The 20,603-nt window shown below is 41.9% G+C and overlaps 1 protein-coding gene across 2 annotated transcripts in view; it reads left to right on the top strand.

The window, feature by feature from the left end:
• The window catches only part of RHBDD1 (rhomboid domain containing 1), a 141,296-nt gene extending 123,497 nt beyond the window's left edge, over nt 1-17,799 (top strand). For both annotated transcript variants that reach the window (XM_073579082.1, XM_073579083.1), the window contains exon 7: nt 14,740-17,799. In XM_073579082.1, coding sequence (XP_073435183.1) covers nt 14,740-14,804 — 65 coding nt within the window. In that variant the 3' untranslated portion in view covers nt 14,805-17,799. The remainder of the gene's footprint in view (nt 1-14,739) is intronic.
• Nucleotides 17,800-20,603: the final 2,804 nt, after the last annotated feature.

The raw sequence follows: 20,603 nt of genomic DNA, 5'->3' as shown, positions 1-20,603 counted from the left end.
CAAAAGCTGGTCCCCTCATATGATATGCTCAAGTTGTTTAAATGGTCTTCGTGACTGGTTGAATGTGAGGAAAGTGGCTATGCCCTTTGCTGTTCCCGTGATTTGGAGAGAGCCCAAAAATCATAGTGATGACTGCTACTTTTGTTTTGTTAAACTGAAGGGCTTTTCTACAAAGAAAAAACATAAGGATAATTACCTTGAAATACAAACTGCGATTAGGCCAGTTCCACGTGATGGTACCTTGCCAGTTCCTTTACCACCTTTGTCTGGATTGGTTGAAAATGAAGTAGAATATGAAGACTATGGAGCTGAAGCTACTGGCAAAGACATGGAGACCTCAAGTCAAGATGAGTATGTACCTGATGAAGCAGCCAGAAGGCTTTAGGCCGGTTTCACACTTGCGTTTAGGGCCACAGCGTCGGCCTGCGCACGGCCGCCGCTAAGCCCCGCCCCCTGCCGTGCCTCCTCCGGTAGCTTCGCCTCCGGGCGCATGACGCTGCATGCGTACCCTATCTTTATCACTGAGGATGCAGGCCGTGCGCAGTATGCGTTTTGGCGGTGCCTGCGTCCTTTTGATGGTGCGCCGACCAGCGCCAAACGCAACCTGTTGCAATTTGCGTTTGGCGCTGGTCGGCGCACCATCAAAAGGACGCAGGCACCGCCAAAACGCATACTGCGCACGGCCTGCGTCCTCAGTGATAGATAGGGGACGCATGCAGCGTCATGCGCCCGGAGGCGGAGCTACCGGAGGAGGCAGGGGGCGGGGCTTAGCGGCGGCCGTGCGCAAGCCAACGCTGCGGCCTTTAACGCAAGTGTGAAACCGGCCTTACTCAACATAAATTAAATTTTGAACTTCTTGCATCTAGGTTGAAACAGAATAATCTTCTTCATGATGATGTCATTGATGTCAAAGTGTGTTATTACCGAAACAGATGTAACACTTTAACACACTTTTTCACATTTGATGGACCAATGGTGTACTGTAACAATGTGAATGGCCTCTTGAAGAACTGAATCAAGAGTATTTTGTTGCAGATTGGCGATTTGTTTATTGACTCATCCCAGAGAAGTTTGAAAGCAGTGTTGCTTCACAATGAAAATATGAAACCATCAATCCCTATTGCTCAATTATGTCATCTAAAGGAAAATTGTTAAAATCTGTTAGTTGTTTTGGATGCTATACAATATAAACATTATCAATGGGATATCTGTGGAGATTTGAAAGTGATTGGTCTGCTAATGGGAATGCAAGGAGGTTTCACAAAATATTGTTGCTTTTTGTGTTTATGGGACAGTAGAAATACAGTAGAGCATCATGTTGGTCGTGATTGGGGACAGAGAAACATCTGTGCTCCAGGTAGAGACAATGTTCAGCATAATCCTTTCGTTGCTCCGACAAATATATTTCTTCCTCCACTACATATAAAGTTTGGATTGATTAAAAACTTTGTGAAAGCCATGGCAAAGTCAAATTCACAAGGGTTCAAGTACATTTCACAGAAATTCTCCAGCATTTCACCAGCAAAACTGAAGGAAGGTGTACTTGTTGGTCCTCAACAATATTTTTTTGTAGACCTGTATAGTAAGAAACCCTTAAAGATGTTGGACCGACATATTATGCGGCATCCAAATAATTTTGTCAGTTGATGAAAAATTTCACCCAAATTGGGTATTAAATACAAGGGAACCATATCTAAGTAATGTAAGTAATGAGCGCCCATGTTCAGAGTAGCTTATAATTGCTGGCCCAGTGTTCTTGTGTCTAGTATGTTGCTTATCGCTTACTTGATTTTAAAGTAAATCTGTCTGGGTAATTTGCCAACATCCCAGATGGATCACTTTATCAGTGTGTCAAGAGGCACAGCTTGTAATGTATGAATATGGTTTATGTATTGTGTGCCAAGACACAAACAAGACATTCCCCTAAGTATAAAATAAACTTATTCTATGGAATTGCTTCAAGACACATGGTGAATGCAGGTAAAACAGCCATACACGTCTGCAGAATATTGACCTCAAAGTACTAATTGTGGCACATCTGCACAATCCTGTCAGTCCAGCAAGGCGTTTGCCAACCCATGTGGGCACTTTATTATAAGTTAGCATCAGTTTGTTTTTTTCTCACAGTCAGACAAAATAAATCCATAGTTATTTCTATATCCACAGCTTATTTTTTGATTGTAGAATATTTACAACCAGCAAGCATGATGTGAATACTCAATCATTTGAGAACCAACACAAATAAGTTAAAGTGGGTTGTCCAGGCAGAAAATATTTATGATCTAGCCATAAGATATGAGACTGGTGGGGTCTGATACACCACAACCCCAACTATTCATTGTAAACAGCTCTGGAGCTATTCTGAATAGAAGCTGTTCTGCAGTAACCGGCAGCGGCTGCTACACATTAAATGGAGCTGCACTGAGCAACATGTTTACATGGCGGATGGGCAGGTGTCTGACTCCCACCGATCTCATTGATGACTTATAATGTGGATAGATAGATAGATCATCAATAATTTCTGCATGGACAACCCTTTAAAAGGAATGGCGCAAATAATGTTATTAGCATGGCTCCTGTAAAGGTGTGTTTACTCTACATGATTATCATGAGCAAAGAATTTATAGGAACCCTGATATTGCGCTAATTGTATAGTGTAAACAGGCTGCCAATCACCCGACGTACAAGCAAAACATTAATCTGTCAGGGTAAATGATCTTTTGGTTTGCTCAAGATCATTGTTCTTTGCAGCGCATCATCCTGTGTAAACAGGATTTGTGCTGCTGAGTATAATACTGGTGGGTGTGGACCCACTGTAGCACGGGCCAGGCTTACCCTGGAGGGACTCGACTAAGTGCCTACTGGGTATTCACTAGGGCATCTGATGGTGAGGATAGACTGGGCCTCCGGTAGACACCAGGCTCCACTCCAGGGCAGTCCCTGGGCCTGCAGCAGCTGATCAATAGGTCAGAGACTCGGGTACAGTGTTGAGATGCGTGAGACAGAAACCATGGCCCTTCTTAGGGTCTCTCTCTCTACCTTAGTGAGACGGAAGTGGAAGCTGGAGCTTAGCAGTTACACCAGAAACTGGAGCATCAGGCGATTCTCTCTGAGAGGCTAACTGTCCTGGGGAGGGTTGACCAGACATGGTAGAAGCTTGGAAGACAAGGTGGACATTGCTGTAAACAGATCCTGCAGCTCGGTTGCCACCACATTGATGGCATCCATCAGCTGGTCCTAATGCTCATGCAGAGAGCGGATCTCCTCATACAGTATTTGTACACTAAACTTGGGGTCCCTTGATCTTGATTTGCCAGCAGGGTCCATGGCCTGAACTTACTGTAATGCTTGGGGGATGTGGACCCACTGCACGACAGAACAGAGTTACCCTGGGGGGGCGTGACTTAGAGTCTACCAGGTATTCACAAGGTGTCTGATGGTGAGGATAGGCTGGGTGACCAGTAGATACCATGTACCTCTCCAGAGCAGTCACCGAGCCTGCAGCAGCTGAGGGTCAGAGACTCTGGTACGGGGTATAGGTGGGTGAGACAGAAGCGTAGTCAGGCGGTCGGAGATCGGTGCAGGCAGCACAGCTTCAGAATTTGTAGCCGAGGTCAGGAGCGGAGAAATAAAGATACACGAGAAGGAAAGCCAGGTGGATAACAGGTGAGACAAAAGGCTATGTGCACACGCTGCAGATTGGTCTTGAGTATCTGCGGAACCGCAGGTAAAATGACCTGCGGTTTTACCTGCAGATTGGCCTGCGGTTTATCACCTCTACAATGGAGGAGATGGTAAACCACCGCAAAATCCGCAGAAAAGAATTGACATGTCATTTCTTTCTGCGGATTCAAAACCGCAGCTTTTCCGCAGTTAAAAATCCGCAGCATGTGCACAGCAGATTGTAAATCACATAGACTCACATGGTACTGTACACTGTCTGCAGAACTGCTGCAGATCCGCAGCGGCCAAAACCACAGCGTGTGCACATAGCCAAACAGGAATACACCAATACAGGAAGCTAGAGACTGAGCTACTAGGAACCTAAGTTTAGGCGAGGAATCGAGGGTGAAGTCGCGTGATATATCACCTACTGGCAGGTGATAGGCTATGGGAGCAGATCTCTGCAGGACTGAAATTCCTGCGGAGTTTGGCTGCACCCTCCTATGAATCACAAACAACAGAACCTAAAAGTGAAGTGCAAAGCAGCTCAGAGTGATGGTCAGGTACTGGATGGAGCACAGCGTAATATGCGATGAGTGGGTCGGCTCTTAGCAGACGTGCAAGTGGCCGGTGAAACACGGAGAACAATAGCAGTCTATACACACTGATAGATCTATTACAGATTGTACCATGCACATCTTAACTGCTCAGTCTGTCTCTTTAAACAGGCTTTCAAATGGCCGCCGATCAACAGATATTTACTAATCAATAGTCATTTAGCAACACAATATTGTTAAAAACATCCTGTTAAGCGTTTTCCGACAATACACATACATGGCTGAAGGAAATGTATAAATCACTGCCAGTATTTTGTGGTAATATTAGATGACTGTCAACTATAACACGAGTACACTGACCGACTATAGTCTGCCATAAACAGCAAGTAGTCTCCCCACAGTTTTGAAGGTCAGTGTTGTAACATATGTCATTGTCAGCAGCTTTGTATGTGCCATACTTCTGGGATGTTTCTGTTTAATTAAACAACTTCATTACGTTTTACAGGGTCCCTCTGGGGTCTCTGCTTATATTGGTCTTAGGGCATATTAAAGTATCACTCCAGAGATTTTTTTTTTCCATACTGTAACTAGTCCAAATGTATTAAATGCAATTTAATTATTTAAAGATCATACAATGTGATTTTCTGGGTTTTATTTTTTTTTATTCTGTTTCTCATAGTTGAAGTTTACCTACAATAAAGATTACAGATCTCTCCATTCTTTGTAGGTGGGAAAACTTGCAATATCAGCAGTGTATCAAATACTTATTTTCCCCAATGTACTGTATATATACAGCTCTGGCAAAAAATAAGAGACCACTGCAAAATTTTCAGTTTGTCTGATTTTCTCTTTATAGGTATATTTTTGAGTAAAATATAAATTGCTCTTTTATTCTATAAACTACTGACAACGTGTCTTCGAATTTCCAAGCACTAAATTTTGTATTTATTTTCAGAAAATGAGAAATGGTCAAAATAACAAAATAAATGCAGTGCTTGCAGACCTCAAATAATGCTAAGAAAACAAGATCATAATAATTTAGAAACCACAATACTAATGTTTTAACTCAGGAAGAGTTCAGAGTTCTTCAGAGTTGAGATTTTTAATCATAGCTTTTATGCTTCTTGGCATGCTTTCCACCAGTCTTTCACGCTGCTTTTGGGTGACCTTATGCCATTCTTGGTACAAACATTTAAGCAGTTCTTCTTTGTTTGATGGCTTGTGACTATCAATCTTCCTCTTGATTACATTCCAGAGGTTTTCAATGGGGTTCAGGCCTGGAAATTGGGCTGGCCATGACAGGGATTTGATATGGTGGTCCTTCATCCGCACATTGATTGACCTAGCTGTGTGGCATGGCGCATTGTCCTGCTGGAAAAACCAGTCCTCAGAGTTGGGGAGCATTGCCTGAGCAGAAGGAATCAACTGTTTTTCCAGGATAACCTTGTATGCGGCTTGATTCATACGTCCTTCGCGAAGATTAACCTGCCCAATTCCAGCCTTGCTGAAGCATCAGCAGATCATCACCGATCCTCCACCAAATTTCACAGTGGGTGCAAGACACTGGCTTGTACACCTCACCAGATCTCCATGTAACCATTAGACGACCGGATGTTGGGCAAAGCTGAAAATTAGACTCATCAGAGAAGATTACCTTACTCCAGTCCTCTATGGTCCAATCCTTATGGTCTTTGGCAAACTTCAGCCTGGCTCTCCTTTGCCTCTCATTGATGAATTCTTACATGACTTGAGCCCTGCATCTAGGAGCCTGCTACAAACTGTTCTTGCCAAGCACTTTACCCCAGCTGCCATTTGCGTTTCCTTTTGTAGGTCACTTGATATCATTCTGCAGTTGCTGAGTGACATTCAAATAAGATGACGGTCATCCTGGTCAGTGAAAAGTCATTTTCGCCCTCTGCCGGTCTGTAGCTTTGTTGTTCACAATGTCTCCTGCTTGACCTTGTTGTAATGGACTCCCGTCTTAGAAATTTTAAGGATGGAGGCAACATGCCACTCACTGTATCCCTCTGCTAGTAAAGCCAAAATTGAGCCCTTCTTTTCCTTACTCAAGACTTTTCTTTTCAACTCCTTTGGCATGATTGAAAGTTAGTTTTTTATTCCTATTACTTTTGGGATATTACTAGCACTTGTTTTGCCATCCAGCTTGTCCTATTGCAAGAGGATTGTGAACACCACAGCAGGGTTTTTATACTTTCCTCATTAAATAAGATTTGGTTCAGGTGATCACCTAATCAGAAGCACATTAAGTAGAATGAGGTGTCCTCTGGTTGGAATTCAACTGACACTGGAATGGAATGGCTGTCAGACATGTAGAGAAGCTGATTTTTATAAAACTGCGCAGTGGTCTCAATTTTTGCCAGAGCTGTACATACAGTGGGGAAAATAAGTCATGTGATCATATGATGACCACCCTGGAAATTACAGGGCCTTTTGTTCTCTTCAGGGGGATCACTAGCTCAGTCAATAGAAGTTGTTGTATAGTGAAATTGCATAGACTTTACCACATAAGTTCTCCATAGGTGGGAGGCGGAAGCTCTTATCTAGGATACAGTACTTTTGATGACTGCTCAGTGCCTGTCCTAGGCCTCATTGAGATGCCAGTGTTGTTAAGCACAAAAAAATGGTCAGTGTGTCATTAGTGTTTTGGATCCACGTGTGTCATCAGTGTTTTGGCTCCACGTGTGTCATCAGTGTTTTGAATCCGCATGTGTCATCAGTGTTTTGGATCCGCGTGTGTCATCAGTGTTTTGGATCCACGTGTGTCATCAGTGTTTTGGATCCACGTGTGTCATCAGTGTTTTGGATCCACGTGTGTCATCAGTGTTTTGGATCCACGTGTGTCATCAGTGTTTTGAATCCGCATGTGTCATCAGTGTTTTGAATCCGCATGTGTCATCAGTGTTTTGGATCCACGTGTGTCATCAGTGTTTTGGATCTGCATGTGTCATCAGTGTTTTTCACTTATAGATAAACTATAAATATTTTCGTATCATTTGCAGTGTTAAATATGAACAGCACACGCATGGTATCCGTGTGCTGTGTGTGTTTTTCACGGACCCTGTGACTAGTTTGGCTCCTTTCTTCCATGCTGCAGGAAAAAAAAACATACATGTCTCCTTGATTTTTGCACAGAAACATAGTCTGTGAAAAAACACGGACATGTAAACACTGCTATAGATTATAATGGGTCGTATCTGTGAAAAATACTGTTAAAGCTCGTACTATATGTGCAACACAAACTTCTGCATAAGGAAATCACAGTTCAGACTCCTGACTATACGCAGAACATGGAAGGTAGAATAGTCACTGTGTCAGTCCAGCAGTTATGGACTGGGAAAAACTGAGAGTACTTTAAGTAGATTTAATGAGTAATTAAACCATTTAATTTTTCATTTTTGAACTAGAAATGTTATTTAAAGACATCTTTGCGCGCTTTTTGCCACCTTCATGGAGAAAATAGGTGCTAAGTTGTATTTTGACTAGTGCATAGATCTGTACTGCATAACTAGGGTACAGATTTCCCAACTATGTGTGCGTGGGGAGCGAAGTCTTCATATAGTGCACGCAGTGTTTGTATACAGCAGTCACAGTGAGAGGAGTTCACTGTTCAGCCCTCACTGCGATTGCCGCAGGTTCTTCTGTTAACACTTTAGTATAAGAGAAAACACGCTACAGATGCATTTGTCAAAGGGACCACTGACTGCCTGTAGTGATACAGTGAGGCCATGTTCACACAAGACCAAATACTGCACGTGTGAACATGGCCTGTTGTGCTAGGCGGAGACTGTACTGAAACCATCACAGTGAGGGCGCTGTGCAGATGGAACTTGGCGATCATCTGCTGTATATGGAGGTCACCTTATCAGGCTTGGATATTTTAAGGCTATGTGCACACATTGCGGATTGTAAGCGTTTTTTCTGCGAAAACGCTTAAAAAACTCAACCCATTGAATTCAATGGCATTCAGCACACGCTGTGCTAATGCTGCGTATTTTTCCGCGGCGGAATCGCATCGCAGAAAAATACGCAGCATGCTCATTCTTTGTGCGGAATCGTGGGGATTCCACACACATAGGAATGCACTGATCTGCTTACTTTCCGCATGTGGCTATGCCCACCATGCGCAAAGTAAGCTGATTATGTGCAGATGGTAACCAGGGTCTGGAGGAGAGGAGACTCTCCACCAGGCCCTGGGTACCATATCCCTGTTAAAAAAAAGAATTAAAATAAAAAATCGTGATATTCTTACTTTCCGGTGGCCCCCACAGCCTTCCCGCCTCTCAGCGATGCTCCCGGCAAGTCCCGTTCCCAGTGATGCCTTGCGACAATGACCTGTGATGACGTAGCGGTCTCGCGTGATGCTACATCATCTCGGGTCATTGTCGCAAGGCATTGCTAGAAACGGGACTTGCTGGGAGCATCGCGAGGCTCGGGAAGGCTGCAGGGGCCGCCGGAAGGTGAGAATATCACTATTTTTTATTTTTAACATTATATCTTCTTACTATTGATGCCGCATAGGCAGCCTCAATAGTAAAAAGTTGGTCACACTAGTCACACACTGTTTGACGAGTGTGACCAACCTGTCAATCAGTTTTCCAAGTGATGCTACAGATCGCTTGGAAAACGCTAGCATTCTGCAAGCTAATTACACTTGCAAATCACTAGTTTTTAGCGGGAATTCCGCATGCGTATTTCTTGCGGATTTCCCGCGGCGGGGAGTTGCGGAATTGTCGCGGAAATTGCCGTGGCAATTCCGCACGTATCCACACAGCCTTAATGTAATCATCAAATTTGGTTTTAAAACACATGAACACTCAACCAAGCTGAGTGATCATATACAGTCCTGCTCATCGTTATTGACACCCATGAAGTTTAAGTACGTAATGTGGAATATCTCCTGAAAAAAATGAATCAAGTGAAACAAATTTTTTTGTGTAGAGCACTTGTGTTAAACTCAAAAGAGCAAATGATAAAAAATAACTTAACAATGGGAGGGAAAAATAGAAAAACCTAAAGTTTGCTGTGACACTGGTATTGGCACACTTTACATTAAAATAGTATGGAAACTCATCTTGACTCGCTTGTGGTAAATTGCAAATGAAAATCACCTGTGTCGATGGTCATGTGACATGAGTGTTTTAAAAAGCCAAATGGTTGGCCATGTTCCTTTGTCACAATGGTGAACACAAAGGGGCTGTCTTAGGATATCAGAACTGCTATTATTAGCAAACACAAGACTTCCAAAGGGTATAAGGCCATATTAAAAGACCTTAGTATCCCAGGTTCAACAGTGCACAATGTTACTAAGATGTATGCCAAGCATGCAGCCATCATGAACCTCCCTGGATGTGGGGGAAAGGAAACTGACAAGAGATGTCTTCGAAGGTTAGTGTAAATGGTGGAAAAAATACCACGTCAAACATCCAAAGACCTGAACGCCAACCTGCAACAGTTTGAGGTCATGGTTTCAACAAGTACCATACTCCGCACACTAAACCAAGCAGAGCTTTATGCCCGAAGGTCAAGGAAGAAACCATTACTGAAGAAAAGACATGAAAAGAAACTGATCTTTGCCAAAGTGTACCTTGACAAACTACAATACTTCTGGTAAAATGTTCTGTGGACAGATGATGCAAAAATAGAGCTTTTTCGAAATTCAAAGCAACAGTTTGTTTACAGACGGCGCAATGGAAAAGAACACCCTACCAACAGTTGAGCATGGTGGAGGATTGATATAATGCCGTGTGTTGTGAGTTCATTTTCCCCTTCGTCACTGAGGTCTGGTGAACTCCCTATTCTGGTAAAGGAAGGTAATGAGCCTGATTATCAGGCACCTGAGCCTATTGAGGATGACTGGCTGAGTGGAGTCACGGACTGGATATAAGGCTGCCGACGCCCTTCTGCCCTGCGGGTGATTTCTCTGTGGACTTCTAGGACACCAGTCTGATTCCTGCTCCTCTAAAGCTAAGTTTTCTGTTTTGCCTGTTAGCATTTTTGTTTTGTTTTCTTTGCTTTTCTGTATGTTGCCATTCCCTGCTGGGGTCAGCTGAATCTCCTTTTGCCTGTAGCTCTGTCTTCATAATATTCCTGAGTACTGACATAGCTTTTTTTGAAGCCTAGCGTCTTCAGGGCCTTTCTCACTGTCAGTCTGTTGGCTCTTATTTTCATAGGGTTTTTCACGGATTGCAGACAGCAGCCTTCCTGTCCTTTTCTATCTAGGTAGCTTGGGCCCCGTCTTTGCTCAGTCTATCTTTCTGTCTGTGTTAGTATTTTCATCTTGCTTCACCGTCATTATATGTTGGGGGCTGCCTATTGCTTTGGGGTCTGCTCTGGGGCAGTTTAGATTTCCCCTTTCTTTCTTTAGGCCTATTTAATTCTCCGGCTGTGATCGAGGGGTCTAGGGCATCGTAGGAACCCCCCACGGCTACTGCTAGTTGTGTTGATAGGTTCAGGGGTCTGCAATCCGATAGCTGCCAACTTCTCTGGTTTTCTGGACTTAGCTAGCATTTCTGTTTTTGCCTCCTACGGTGACTCAATCATAACAGCCGTGGGGTTGCTTTGCTTCATCTGGAGGCCTTGACCGCATAACAGGAATCGTGAAATCAGAGAATTATCAAGAGATTTTAGAGCGAAATCTCCTGCCCAGTTTAAGAAAACTTGGTTTGAGTTGAAGATCATGGGTCCTCCAGCAAGACAATGACCCAAAGCATGCATCCAAAAGTACATAGGAATGGCTGAAAAAGAAAATAGCGACTGTTTTAAAATGGCCAGCAAGGAGTCCTGACCTCAATCCCATTGAAAATCTTTTGGGGTGAGCTGAAATCTGCCATTGGTAAAAAGAACCCTGCAAACATTCAAGAGCTTGAACAAACTGCAAAGAAAGAGTGGGAGAAAATACAAGCTGAGAAGTGGAAGAAGCTTAGAGATGGCTACAAGAAACGTTTGGAGGATGTCATCAATGCCAAAGGCTGTGCAGCCAAGTATAAATTAGGGGGCCTTTATTGCTGCACCTGCTGTTTATTCTGTTTCTTCTTTGACATTGCAACATGTAAGTTGAAAAACAATGTTATATTGTTATTACTTTGGACCACTAATTAAAAAATTCTGAGGATATCACCATGGTACATTTCCATTTATTTCTGAAGCTATTGTACAGTCTATGAAAAAAATGAAGGGATGCCAATAATGGTGATCAGCACTGTACATGGGGAGGTCATGTGAGATAACTGTCAGCCAAACGAGCGTTCTGCTGTGATAGCACATTTAGGGAAGGTTCCTACAAATGTCTAAAAAAAAAAAAAATAAATCAGTTTCATCCAGAAAACACTGTTTTTCTTCCTTGTCAGCTGTGCGCAATCTTTTACCGCAGCTGTCCATTATTTACAAGACCATTTGCAGTTTCTGAACTGCAACGTAACACAGATACTGTATGAATGTTCCGTGTGGGATCCATTTTTTTTTTTTTTTTTTAGGGGGGTTGCACACCCATAGTCTTCATGGGGCAAGTCTGACGTGAAATACGGAAGTAACCGGTGCTTGCTGCCTTTTTTTCTTCTAATGCCGATTCGATTGGTGAAACAAGCGTACAGTTGAATCACATGGGTCTCTGTGCCGTCCGTGTTCTGTTTTCTTCTCAGGCAGCAGTCGGCCCACAGATATGCTCGTGTGAACATACACTTATAGTATAGGGACACTTCTATGTGTGTGCGTGCTCTCTATCTGCTGTGAATATCGTCTTTCTTTTTCCCTTCATACCCGATATATGAATGTAAATTGAAGCCACAAACAGTTAATTAGAAACCAGTCAGTGAAAGCTCTAGGGATCCCCACACTGTGTCTGAACCCTGATGTGACACAGAAACTGCTGGATGTTGCAGAGTAATCCCTGATTTTGAAACCAGTCAGACAATAAACAAGTCCACACCATTCGTTGCAGCGCTGCTGTAGAGCCCATCTGCTGCAAAATGAGCCCAATTCTGCTTACTACGCGGGAAGCTTTGCTGACTGGCATTTGTCCTAGTTCTGGTCCCTATGTTGGTGGCAAACACCTCTGCTGCCACCTTCTGGACTCTGAGCCGCACTACAAGCTAATTACGCTTTCCGTAAAGCTGTTCTGCTGCTTTAGTCTAAGTGGCTCATTAATGAAGCGCTTCCTATAGCTGACCTGCATTAGGCCAAGTACTTAAAAGGGGGTTTCTAGGTAAAGCTGCTGACTCGGTGGCATTGGCCTACAGATGTCTGTCCACCCGTTCTTTATTTAGGAAATAGTAGACCTAGCAGAGAGGGTGCGTGAGATCTTGTATGCATAGGAAACAATGGGCCAAGCAACACAAGTGCAGGGGTTGACGACTTATGACCTTGCTTACTAAATACTGGCTTCAATATGGAACATATTTTCAAGCCAGGTTTACACTATTTTATTTATTTTAAAATATCATAACGGGCTTCTTTAGGGGATCCATTCATGAGAACCAGGGGATCCATTCATGAGTATCAGGGGATCCATTCACGAGAATCAGGGGATCCATTCATGAGAATCAGGGGATCCATTCATGAGAATCAGGGGATCCATTCATGAGACTGGCTAAAAAAAAAAAAAAAAAAAAAATGCAAAACCGGATCCTGAATTGTACTGTGTGTACATGACTTACACAAAACCCCTCTGTCTTCTAAATAACACCATCTCTAATTAAGAATAAAGAGTTGGGGATGGACGGGGCTCTATTCAATTTAAATCCCTAATTGGGTATACGAAAGTGGCTTCTCTAAACCAGACGATCCATTTTAGGCACATTTATAACAAATATATGGAGATGGACACACATGCATGGAGAAGATCAATATTGCACGTACTTACTCATTTCCCTCTGACATAATTCTGCATATGTCTCGGAGGTGCTTTAACATTACTGTCTGATGTGGGTACTATGAAAAAAGCGGATTATAGTGAATTGAAAGGGAACCTGTCACTTAAGAAAAGGCTGTTTAGCTACAGATATTGTAGTAATTTGCAGATAAATAGCTTTTAATCCTGTTAGGCTGGTTTCCTGGGAATGCGGCTGCAGGGAGAAAATGAACATATATTCTTCTTGCTTCTGTTCGCTTCCAGTCAAAGGAGCAAAGCTGATGGGATTTATAGAAATGTTGATATTTTTTTTTTTTTTTTTTTTTTTTTCTTTTAAACTCCTTAACCCCCGGAGGTATTTTCGTTTTTGCGTTTGTTTTTCGCTCCTCTTCTTCCCAGAGCCATAACATTTTTATATTTCCATCAATATGGCTGTGTGAGGGCTTTTTTTTTTTTTTTTTTTTTTTGCAGGATGGGTTGTACGTTTGAAAGACATAATTGGTTTTAACATGTCTTGTACTAGAAAACGGTAAAAAAAATTCCAAGTGTGGTGAAATTGCAAAAAAAAGTGCAATCCCACAGTTGTTTTTTGTTTTGCTTTTTCACTATGTTCACTAGATGCTAAAACTGACCTGCCATTATGATTCTCCAGGTCATTACGAGTCCATAGACACCAAACAGGTTCTTGTTTATATGAGTGGTGAAAAAAAATTCCGAACATTGTTAAAAGAAAAAAAAATTGCGCCATTTTTCGATACCCATAGCGTCTCCATTTTTCGTGATATTAGGTTGGGTTAGGGCTTATTTTTTGTGCCGGGAAAGATGTGGGCTCACCAACGGAGCCCACATCAAAGGGAGGGAGTCCGACCTCTGTGTACTATTACGCACGATGTTGGAAAGGGGTTAACGCTGCATAACCTGCCCTCCGGTGCATTTTTGAGATCCACAACATGTCAATTTCTCTTGCAGGTAAACTAATTTTTATGTGTGAATTTTCCCCAAAAAATATGAGATGCAGTAAAATCCACAGCTAAAAACACATATAATCTGCACATAACTGTACCAATAAAGTGTTGTGAAAACCAAATACCAGAAAGAGACAAAAACTACAGCATCAAAAAAAACAATAAAAACACATGTAAAATACCAATACTCTTGACGAGAACATAGCCTTACAGTTAATGCTCATTACACAGGGATTGTGCTGTTATCACTTCTGCATTTTGATGGACATCTAGCGCTGCACCGTGTGTGGAGAACAGGCAGTCAGTCACAAGCAGGGGGAGTGACTTTAGCGTGATGGCTGTGTAGTCAGCAGTGGCTGTTAAATCTTCTGCTCCGCCCTGATGACTGAAAGCCAGCAGCTGCAGGGAGAATATAACTTCCATTTCTTCCTGAAGCTGATGCGCCAGTTACACTGTTGAGCATGATTTAAACTCTATTTACAGATTACCACCATATCTGCAGGTGTATAATATTGTAGGTGACCTTTAAATAACCTTTTACTAGAGTTCATTTACTAAATCCTGTGCAATCGTCATGGCAATCACTGTGTGGTATCCTAGTAGGGAAAAAGTCTTTGTGGCACATTAATATGCCATGCCACTTGTGAAAATTGCAAAAATAATTGTATATTTTTCTTATATATTACAGGTCACGGTGTGCCAAGGGAGCCATCCTTGGAAGAAATCAGAAGACGGAGATTAAACAGGTTTTAAAGCTGATTCCTAGAGCTCTACTGACCCTACAATAGAAAGTGTGCCGCTATCTCAACTGCAGATGAATAAGCAATCCTGTCCCACACACAATGCCCAGTAATGCCCTGAGTCGATGGAATAAAACCAATTCATGCACAGGATGGTGCCTTAATGAACATTGTTTTGCCTTTTCAATGCTAACTGTTAAAGCTGCCAGTTGCCATCTTATCCAGGGTTATAATGTCCAAAGTTGGCACTCAGGCAAACACATTGCTAAGTAGCAGACGTGATATAAAGTTATATATGTTTTTTTCATATCTGTATCTGCATAATCCCCAATCCCATTTTGTACGGGAGTCCAGACAAAAGCCCCGATGGGACCCACGAACTGGTGACAAAATGCAACGTGAAAGTCAAAAACCCCAAATGTTATCAAAAACATTACCCCAAGTTATATATGAACCCCGGGGTAACAGGGGTACTCAGGTTCTAGCAATCCAGTATTCTTCTGTATGATGAAACCATTTTACAAGTGTATAATATGCACTATGGCAGTTCTCCTTGGTCTTCAGGATCTCTGTTTGATGTTATTCTATAGGAAGGGTCACTCATAGGAGATGGTGTGTGCCTCTGTCATGTGATGGTCACAAGTTCGTGATTTTTATGAAATGCCTGCAAGATAACAATGAAAAACAGGTAGAAGCAATAGAATGAGTATATCAGAAAAAAGTATAATTTTTCGTGATATAGCGAATAAGCTGTATTTGCCGAAATCCTTTGTTCATAATTCCGATTTTAGTTTTTATCTTCTTTCCATTCAAAGAAAAAATGCTTTATATATTATTCTGTTTTGTATTGACAATATTCACAATAAAATAAAGTAACAAAAAATAGAAAAAGTCTGTTCCGCTCACCCCTCCTGTGATAGAGATAAGTATTCCAGTAGACTTTCAGGGTAGGAAGTCTGTGGTCGGGGTGCGGTGCATGGAGGATGCACTGGTCAGGCTTCTGGCTCAAATGGCTCTCAATGGTCCAGAAGGGGATGCTTTCCTGCACCAAAGGAAATTAGTTAAAACATAGCCGTTATCTATATATATATATATATATATATATATATATATATATATATATATATATATATATATATATAAAGCTGAGTGTGTGTATGTATCAAGCCACGCCCACTCCACATAGCCCCACTCACTGGTGGCTGGAGAACGGAGTTGCAGAGGGAAAGAGCAGGACGTGGGTCTAGAGCGGAGGTGCGAGGGAGAGAGCAAGACACGGATATAGAACGGGACGGCACATGGAGAGCGGAGCTGCAAAAACGCCAGGAAAAAAATAAGCGGTGTTTTTGTGCCATTTTTCACTATAGTATTCGTTTTTATGGTTGAAAAAACGCTAAAAGAACTGACATGTTACAGATTATAAAAACACTGCAGTTCTTAATTTCATTCAGGAAAAAAACAAGCATGTGCATGACGTTTCTGAAATCTCATGGCTTTTGCTGGTACTGTGAAAAGCAGCTATTTATATAAAAAAGCAGCAAAAAACAGCTGCATGTGAATATAGCCTTAGAGTATGTGCACATAAATATTTGATGCGTTATTGGTCTCATTTTTTCTGTTCAGTGTTGTCACAAAAGTTGACGTATTTCCTAGCACCAGCAAAGTGAATAAAGTGAAGTCTCACAAAGTTGCTTATTTTTTCCTTGCAGATATGAAGCGGTTTCTGATCCGCAGCATGTCAGTTCTTTTAATATTTTTTTAAAGTGTTTTTCACCTCTTTTAATGAATGAGAAAAAATGCATTAAGCATATGGCACAAACATCTTAAAAAAAAAAAAATAAAAAATAAAAACGTATTTTATGTTGCAATTTTTCCTGCCAACACTTCAGTATTTGCAACTAAAATGTCTGCAACAAATAGTTAACATTTGCACACACCCCTATGGATTGATAATCATATTTCCAGGATAATAAAAAACATTTTTGTGCAAATCGTGCAGATTCAGGAAATGTTTGCTGATAACGGGGGTAAACAAATTAAAGAGGACATTTCACCAGTTTTAGCGTGTTACTGGCCACATCATGGAATCGTGGCGGAGAACAGAGATTAAGTTTTAATTTCTCCATTGAGGGCATATTAGTTTATAAAGTTTAGGTTATCATTTATTCCTCAACTGGGCGTAAGCAGAAATTTGTCTCAGGAAGCCTGTACTACTTTCTCTGCACACAGTGGTGAAAGTATCCAGTATCAGCCAGGTTCCACAGTAGCTAAGCCGGTGACTTCTTTCAGCAGTCATCACAGTTCAGTCCGAAGAGCACCGGCAGTGAGGAGCGTTCAGCAACGGTGTCTTCTTATATCAGTGAAAGCAGGCAGGTTTCCGCCCTGTTCTCACCACTGGGACCAGTCACCACATTAGCCCTTGTGCCTGACTTGGCCTGCTGTCACCGATAAAATAAGACCCTGCCGCTGCCCGCACACAACTCACCTCCGCTGCAGGAACTCTGCAGTCCTCCACACTGTGCACACCAACACTGCCTGGTGTCCACCATCGCTGCCTGGATTCTGCCCTCTGCTACAATGCTATTCTCATAGCTGGATAAAGTGACATCAAAGATGAACCCATAAGGGGACTAAAAATTAGAGATAAAAAAAAATTAAGCCACAACAATGATCCTTCCCCCCAGGCCTGCTTGTCAGTGTACTCGCTTACTGACTTCCATGACCCTCACCTCCTTGCAACACTCCCTCGAGTCTATCCTAAGGCCCCAATACCTGCCAGCTTAGATTAAAAAAAGTCACAGATTCAAGTCCTTTAGGCTACAATGAGCTTTTAGTGAGTTTTTGATGTGCAGATTTTCTGCACCTCTTAAGTGTACCTACTTGTGTTATTTCATTACATTTTTGAGTGACTTTTATTTTTACATGAATTTTTTGTGTCGCATTTTGACGCTGTTTTATTTGCCTCTTGTTGGTATATCATGTTAAATAAAGCTGCCTTGTTTTTGATACTTCTTGGTATTTGGCTTTGACGACACTTTACTGATGCATGCATTTTTGAAGCGTTTCCACCGCAGAATCGCGTTAAAAACTGCATGTGTAACTCCGCGTACCGCAAGAGGAATTGACTTGTGGAGGACTTCAAACACACACCGCAGGACAGTTTACGCTGAGTAAAAACAAAAATAAGAAGCACAGTGAGCAGGAGATTTCTATAAATCCAATCCACTCTGCTGGAACTGTCAAAAGCGTTTTTTTTAAGCAGTGAAAACACGCAGCATCAAAAACACACATTGTAGGCACTCAACCTTAGAGGGACTAAAAAATAAAGTAACAATTAATAAAAAAAATATAAAAAAATAAAATTTTAAAAATAAAGTTTAAACCCGCCTCCTTTTCGGAATTCAAAAATAAAGAGAATGTAAAACCTAAAATAAAGAACAAATGAACTGCCAAAATCATTGATTTTTCTCAGGCCCTGATGGCAGTACTAGGTTAGTGTTCTGATGTCAATTTCAGACACACATGTATTCACTCATAGTGGTATTGTGTGTAGGAAAAAAATGTATGGCAAAATGGCATGTTATAACTGACTTACTATTGTTTTTCCTTGTGTTTTATCACACAGTTTGTAAAAGTGAAATACATTAAAAGCTTTATCCTATAAGTCTTGAATGTCACAAGAACAAAAACTGAAGAATATATCAAGGTAAGTACAGCTCTGGCAAAAATTGCAGCCCATTCTCCAGACCTGAGCCCCATTGAAAACCTCTGGAATGTAATAGGATGATGGATAGTCACAAGACATCAAACAAAGAAGAACTGCTTAAATTTTTGCACCAGAAGCAGTGTGAAAGACTGGTGGAAAGCATGCCAATACGCATGAAAGCTGTGATTAAAAATCATGGTTGTTCCACAAAATATTCATTTCTGAACTCTTCCTGAGTTAAAACATTGGTATTGTTGTTTCTGAATGATTATGAACTTGTTTTATTTGCATTTTTTGAGGTCTGCAAGCACTGCATTTTTGTTATTTTGACCATTTCTCATTTTCTGAAAATAAATACAAAATTTAGTGCTTGGAAATTCGAAGACATGTCAGTAGTTTATATACTAAAAGAACAATTTATATTTTACTCAAACATATACCTATAAAGAGAAAAATCAGACAGACTGAACATTTTGCAGTGGTCTCTTAATTTTTGCCAGAGCTGTATATATTCAGGAAGGTGACACTATTCTGCTGCACTGTACATTTTTGAGACGGTTTTGGAAAATTCTTGAAAGTGGTGACTACAGTTCAGTGTGTCTGCATGACGTTGGAAATCTCACCCACAACTGTTTAAAAGTGAACTCTTAGGCCATGTTCACCTGTTGCCAGTATTTTACCTCAGTATTTGGTCAGTTTTTACCTCAGTATTTGTAAGCCAAAATCAGGAGTTGGTGATAAATACAGAAGTGGTGACGTGTTTCTATTATACTTTTCCTCTGGCTGTCCCACTCCTAGTTTTGGCTTCCAAATACTTATGTAAAATACTGGCCAAATATTGACTGTGCGAAAGTGGCCTAATAGTAATAGCTTACCTCTTACCGAGAGAAATCCAAAACCTGCATATGAAGTTCTTCAATAATAATAGTATATTAGTTGTTCATACAGTTTGGCATGCTTGCAAAATATATACAGTGTATATGTATATATATATATATATATATATATATATATATATATATATATTGTGAGGTAGCGCTGTCATTTACATGTACTTAGGGGATTCTCGCTTGCAGCGAACAAAAACCAGTTCCGGCACAGGATTTTCCAACAAATTATACAGTCCTTGCGGTTTATTCACGCCTCATAAACCACTGCAGCAACAGAAAGTTCACTTAACAGCATTACTAGCATAGCGTTCATTATAATGCTTCACTCTGGTTACCAATATCCAATACGCAGGCTCTCTTAGCCTCACAACGGTCTCACCCAAGTCAGGGCTCCTCATGTGGCTGCAGCATTTCGCACACGTTCATTCCCTCCAGGGAACTCTCAGGCACACATCGCCATTGCTCACAGCCACTTCACACGTGCTGCCAGGCAGGAAGTTCCATCTCTGCGGGACCTTCCACACTGGACCAACAAGGTCCCAGCATTCACCACATGTGACCTACCCTTGCCACATTATATGGTCTATAGCCACACCCACCGGGTCACGTGATTATGACCTCATCACAGGTCCTTCACACACTCACAGTCTTTTACTACAGGCCTTTTCAGACACACCCCTGGGTGGGTTTGTAGGTAACCGGCCTGCCCAACTCCCGAGTTACCTGGAGACTTCTCCCTTATATCTTGAAATAACACTTCGGCAATATCATTGCTGATCAATACACATAACTAAGTTTCCATCTCAAAGCCACCCACTTTGAGATACATAACCATGCTTCAGGATTCTGCCACTCATCCTTTCTCTTGGAACCTCCACACAGCGCTCCCTAGCAGACATAGTGGTTACTACACCACATACCTCGCCCCTCTGTTCAAACTTGTGGGGTTGAACACACATTACATCATGCTCTCGAGACCGAGCACTCATCACACCTTGCCCCACAGGTCAAGAGCTCCTTTTCCAAGTGTCATACGACCTCTCTACATTAGGCCTCCCCCCGCCCCCAGCGGTCTTGATCTTTGACCCTCCAGTTATAGTCTGTCTGCGTCATCAGACATGGTCCAGTCACCACCTTCCTCTCTCTGTTTGTTCCGTTCCCCGACCAGCTCCCCCGGTTGGTACGGTCATCAGTCCTAATCAGGCCTACTGTCTGG

Source organism: Dendrobates tinctorius, unplaced genomic scaffold (assembly GCF_039654945.1).
Source record: "Dendrobates tinctorius isolate UK_male_01 unplaced genomic scaffold, ASM3965494v1 ptg000060l, whole genome shotgun sequence".
NCBI classification, from domain to species: domain Eukaryota; kingdom Metazoa; phylum Chordata; class Amphibia; order Anura; family Dendrobatidae; genus Dendrobates; species Dendrobates tinctorius.
The sequence above is the reverse complement of the archived record's forward strand: the minus strand, read 5'-3'. Positions and strand labels throughout refer to the sequence as shown.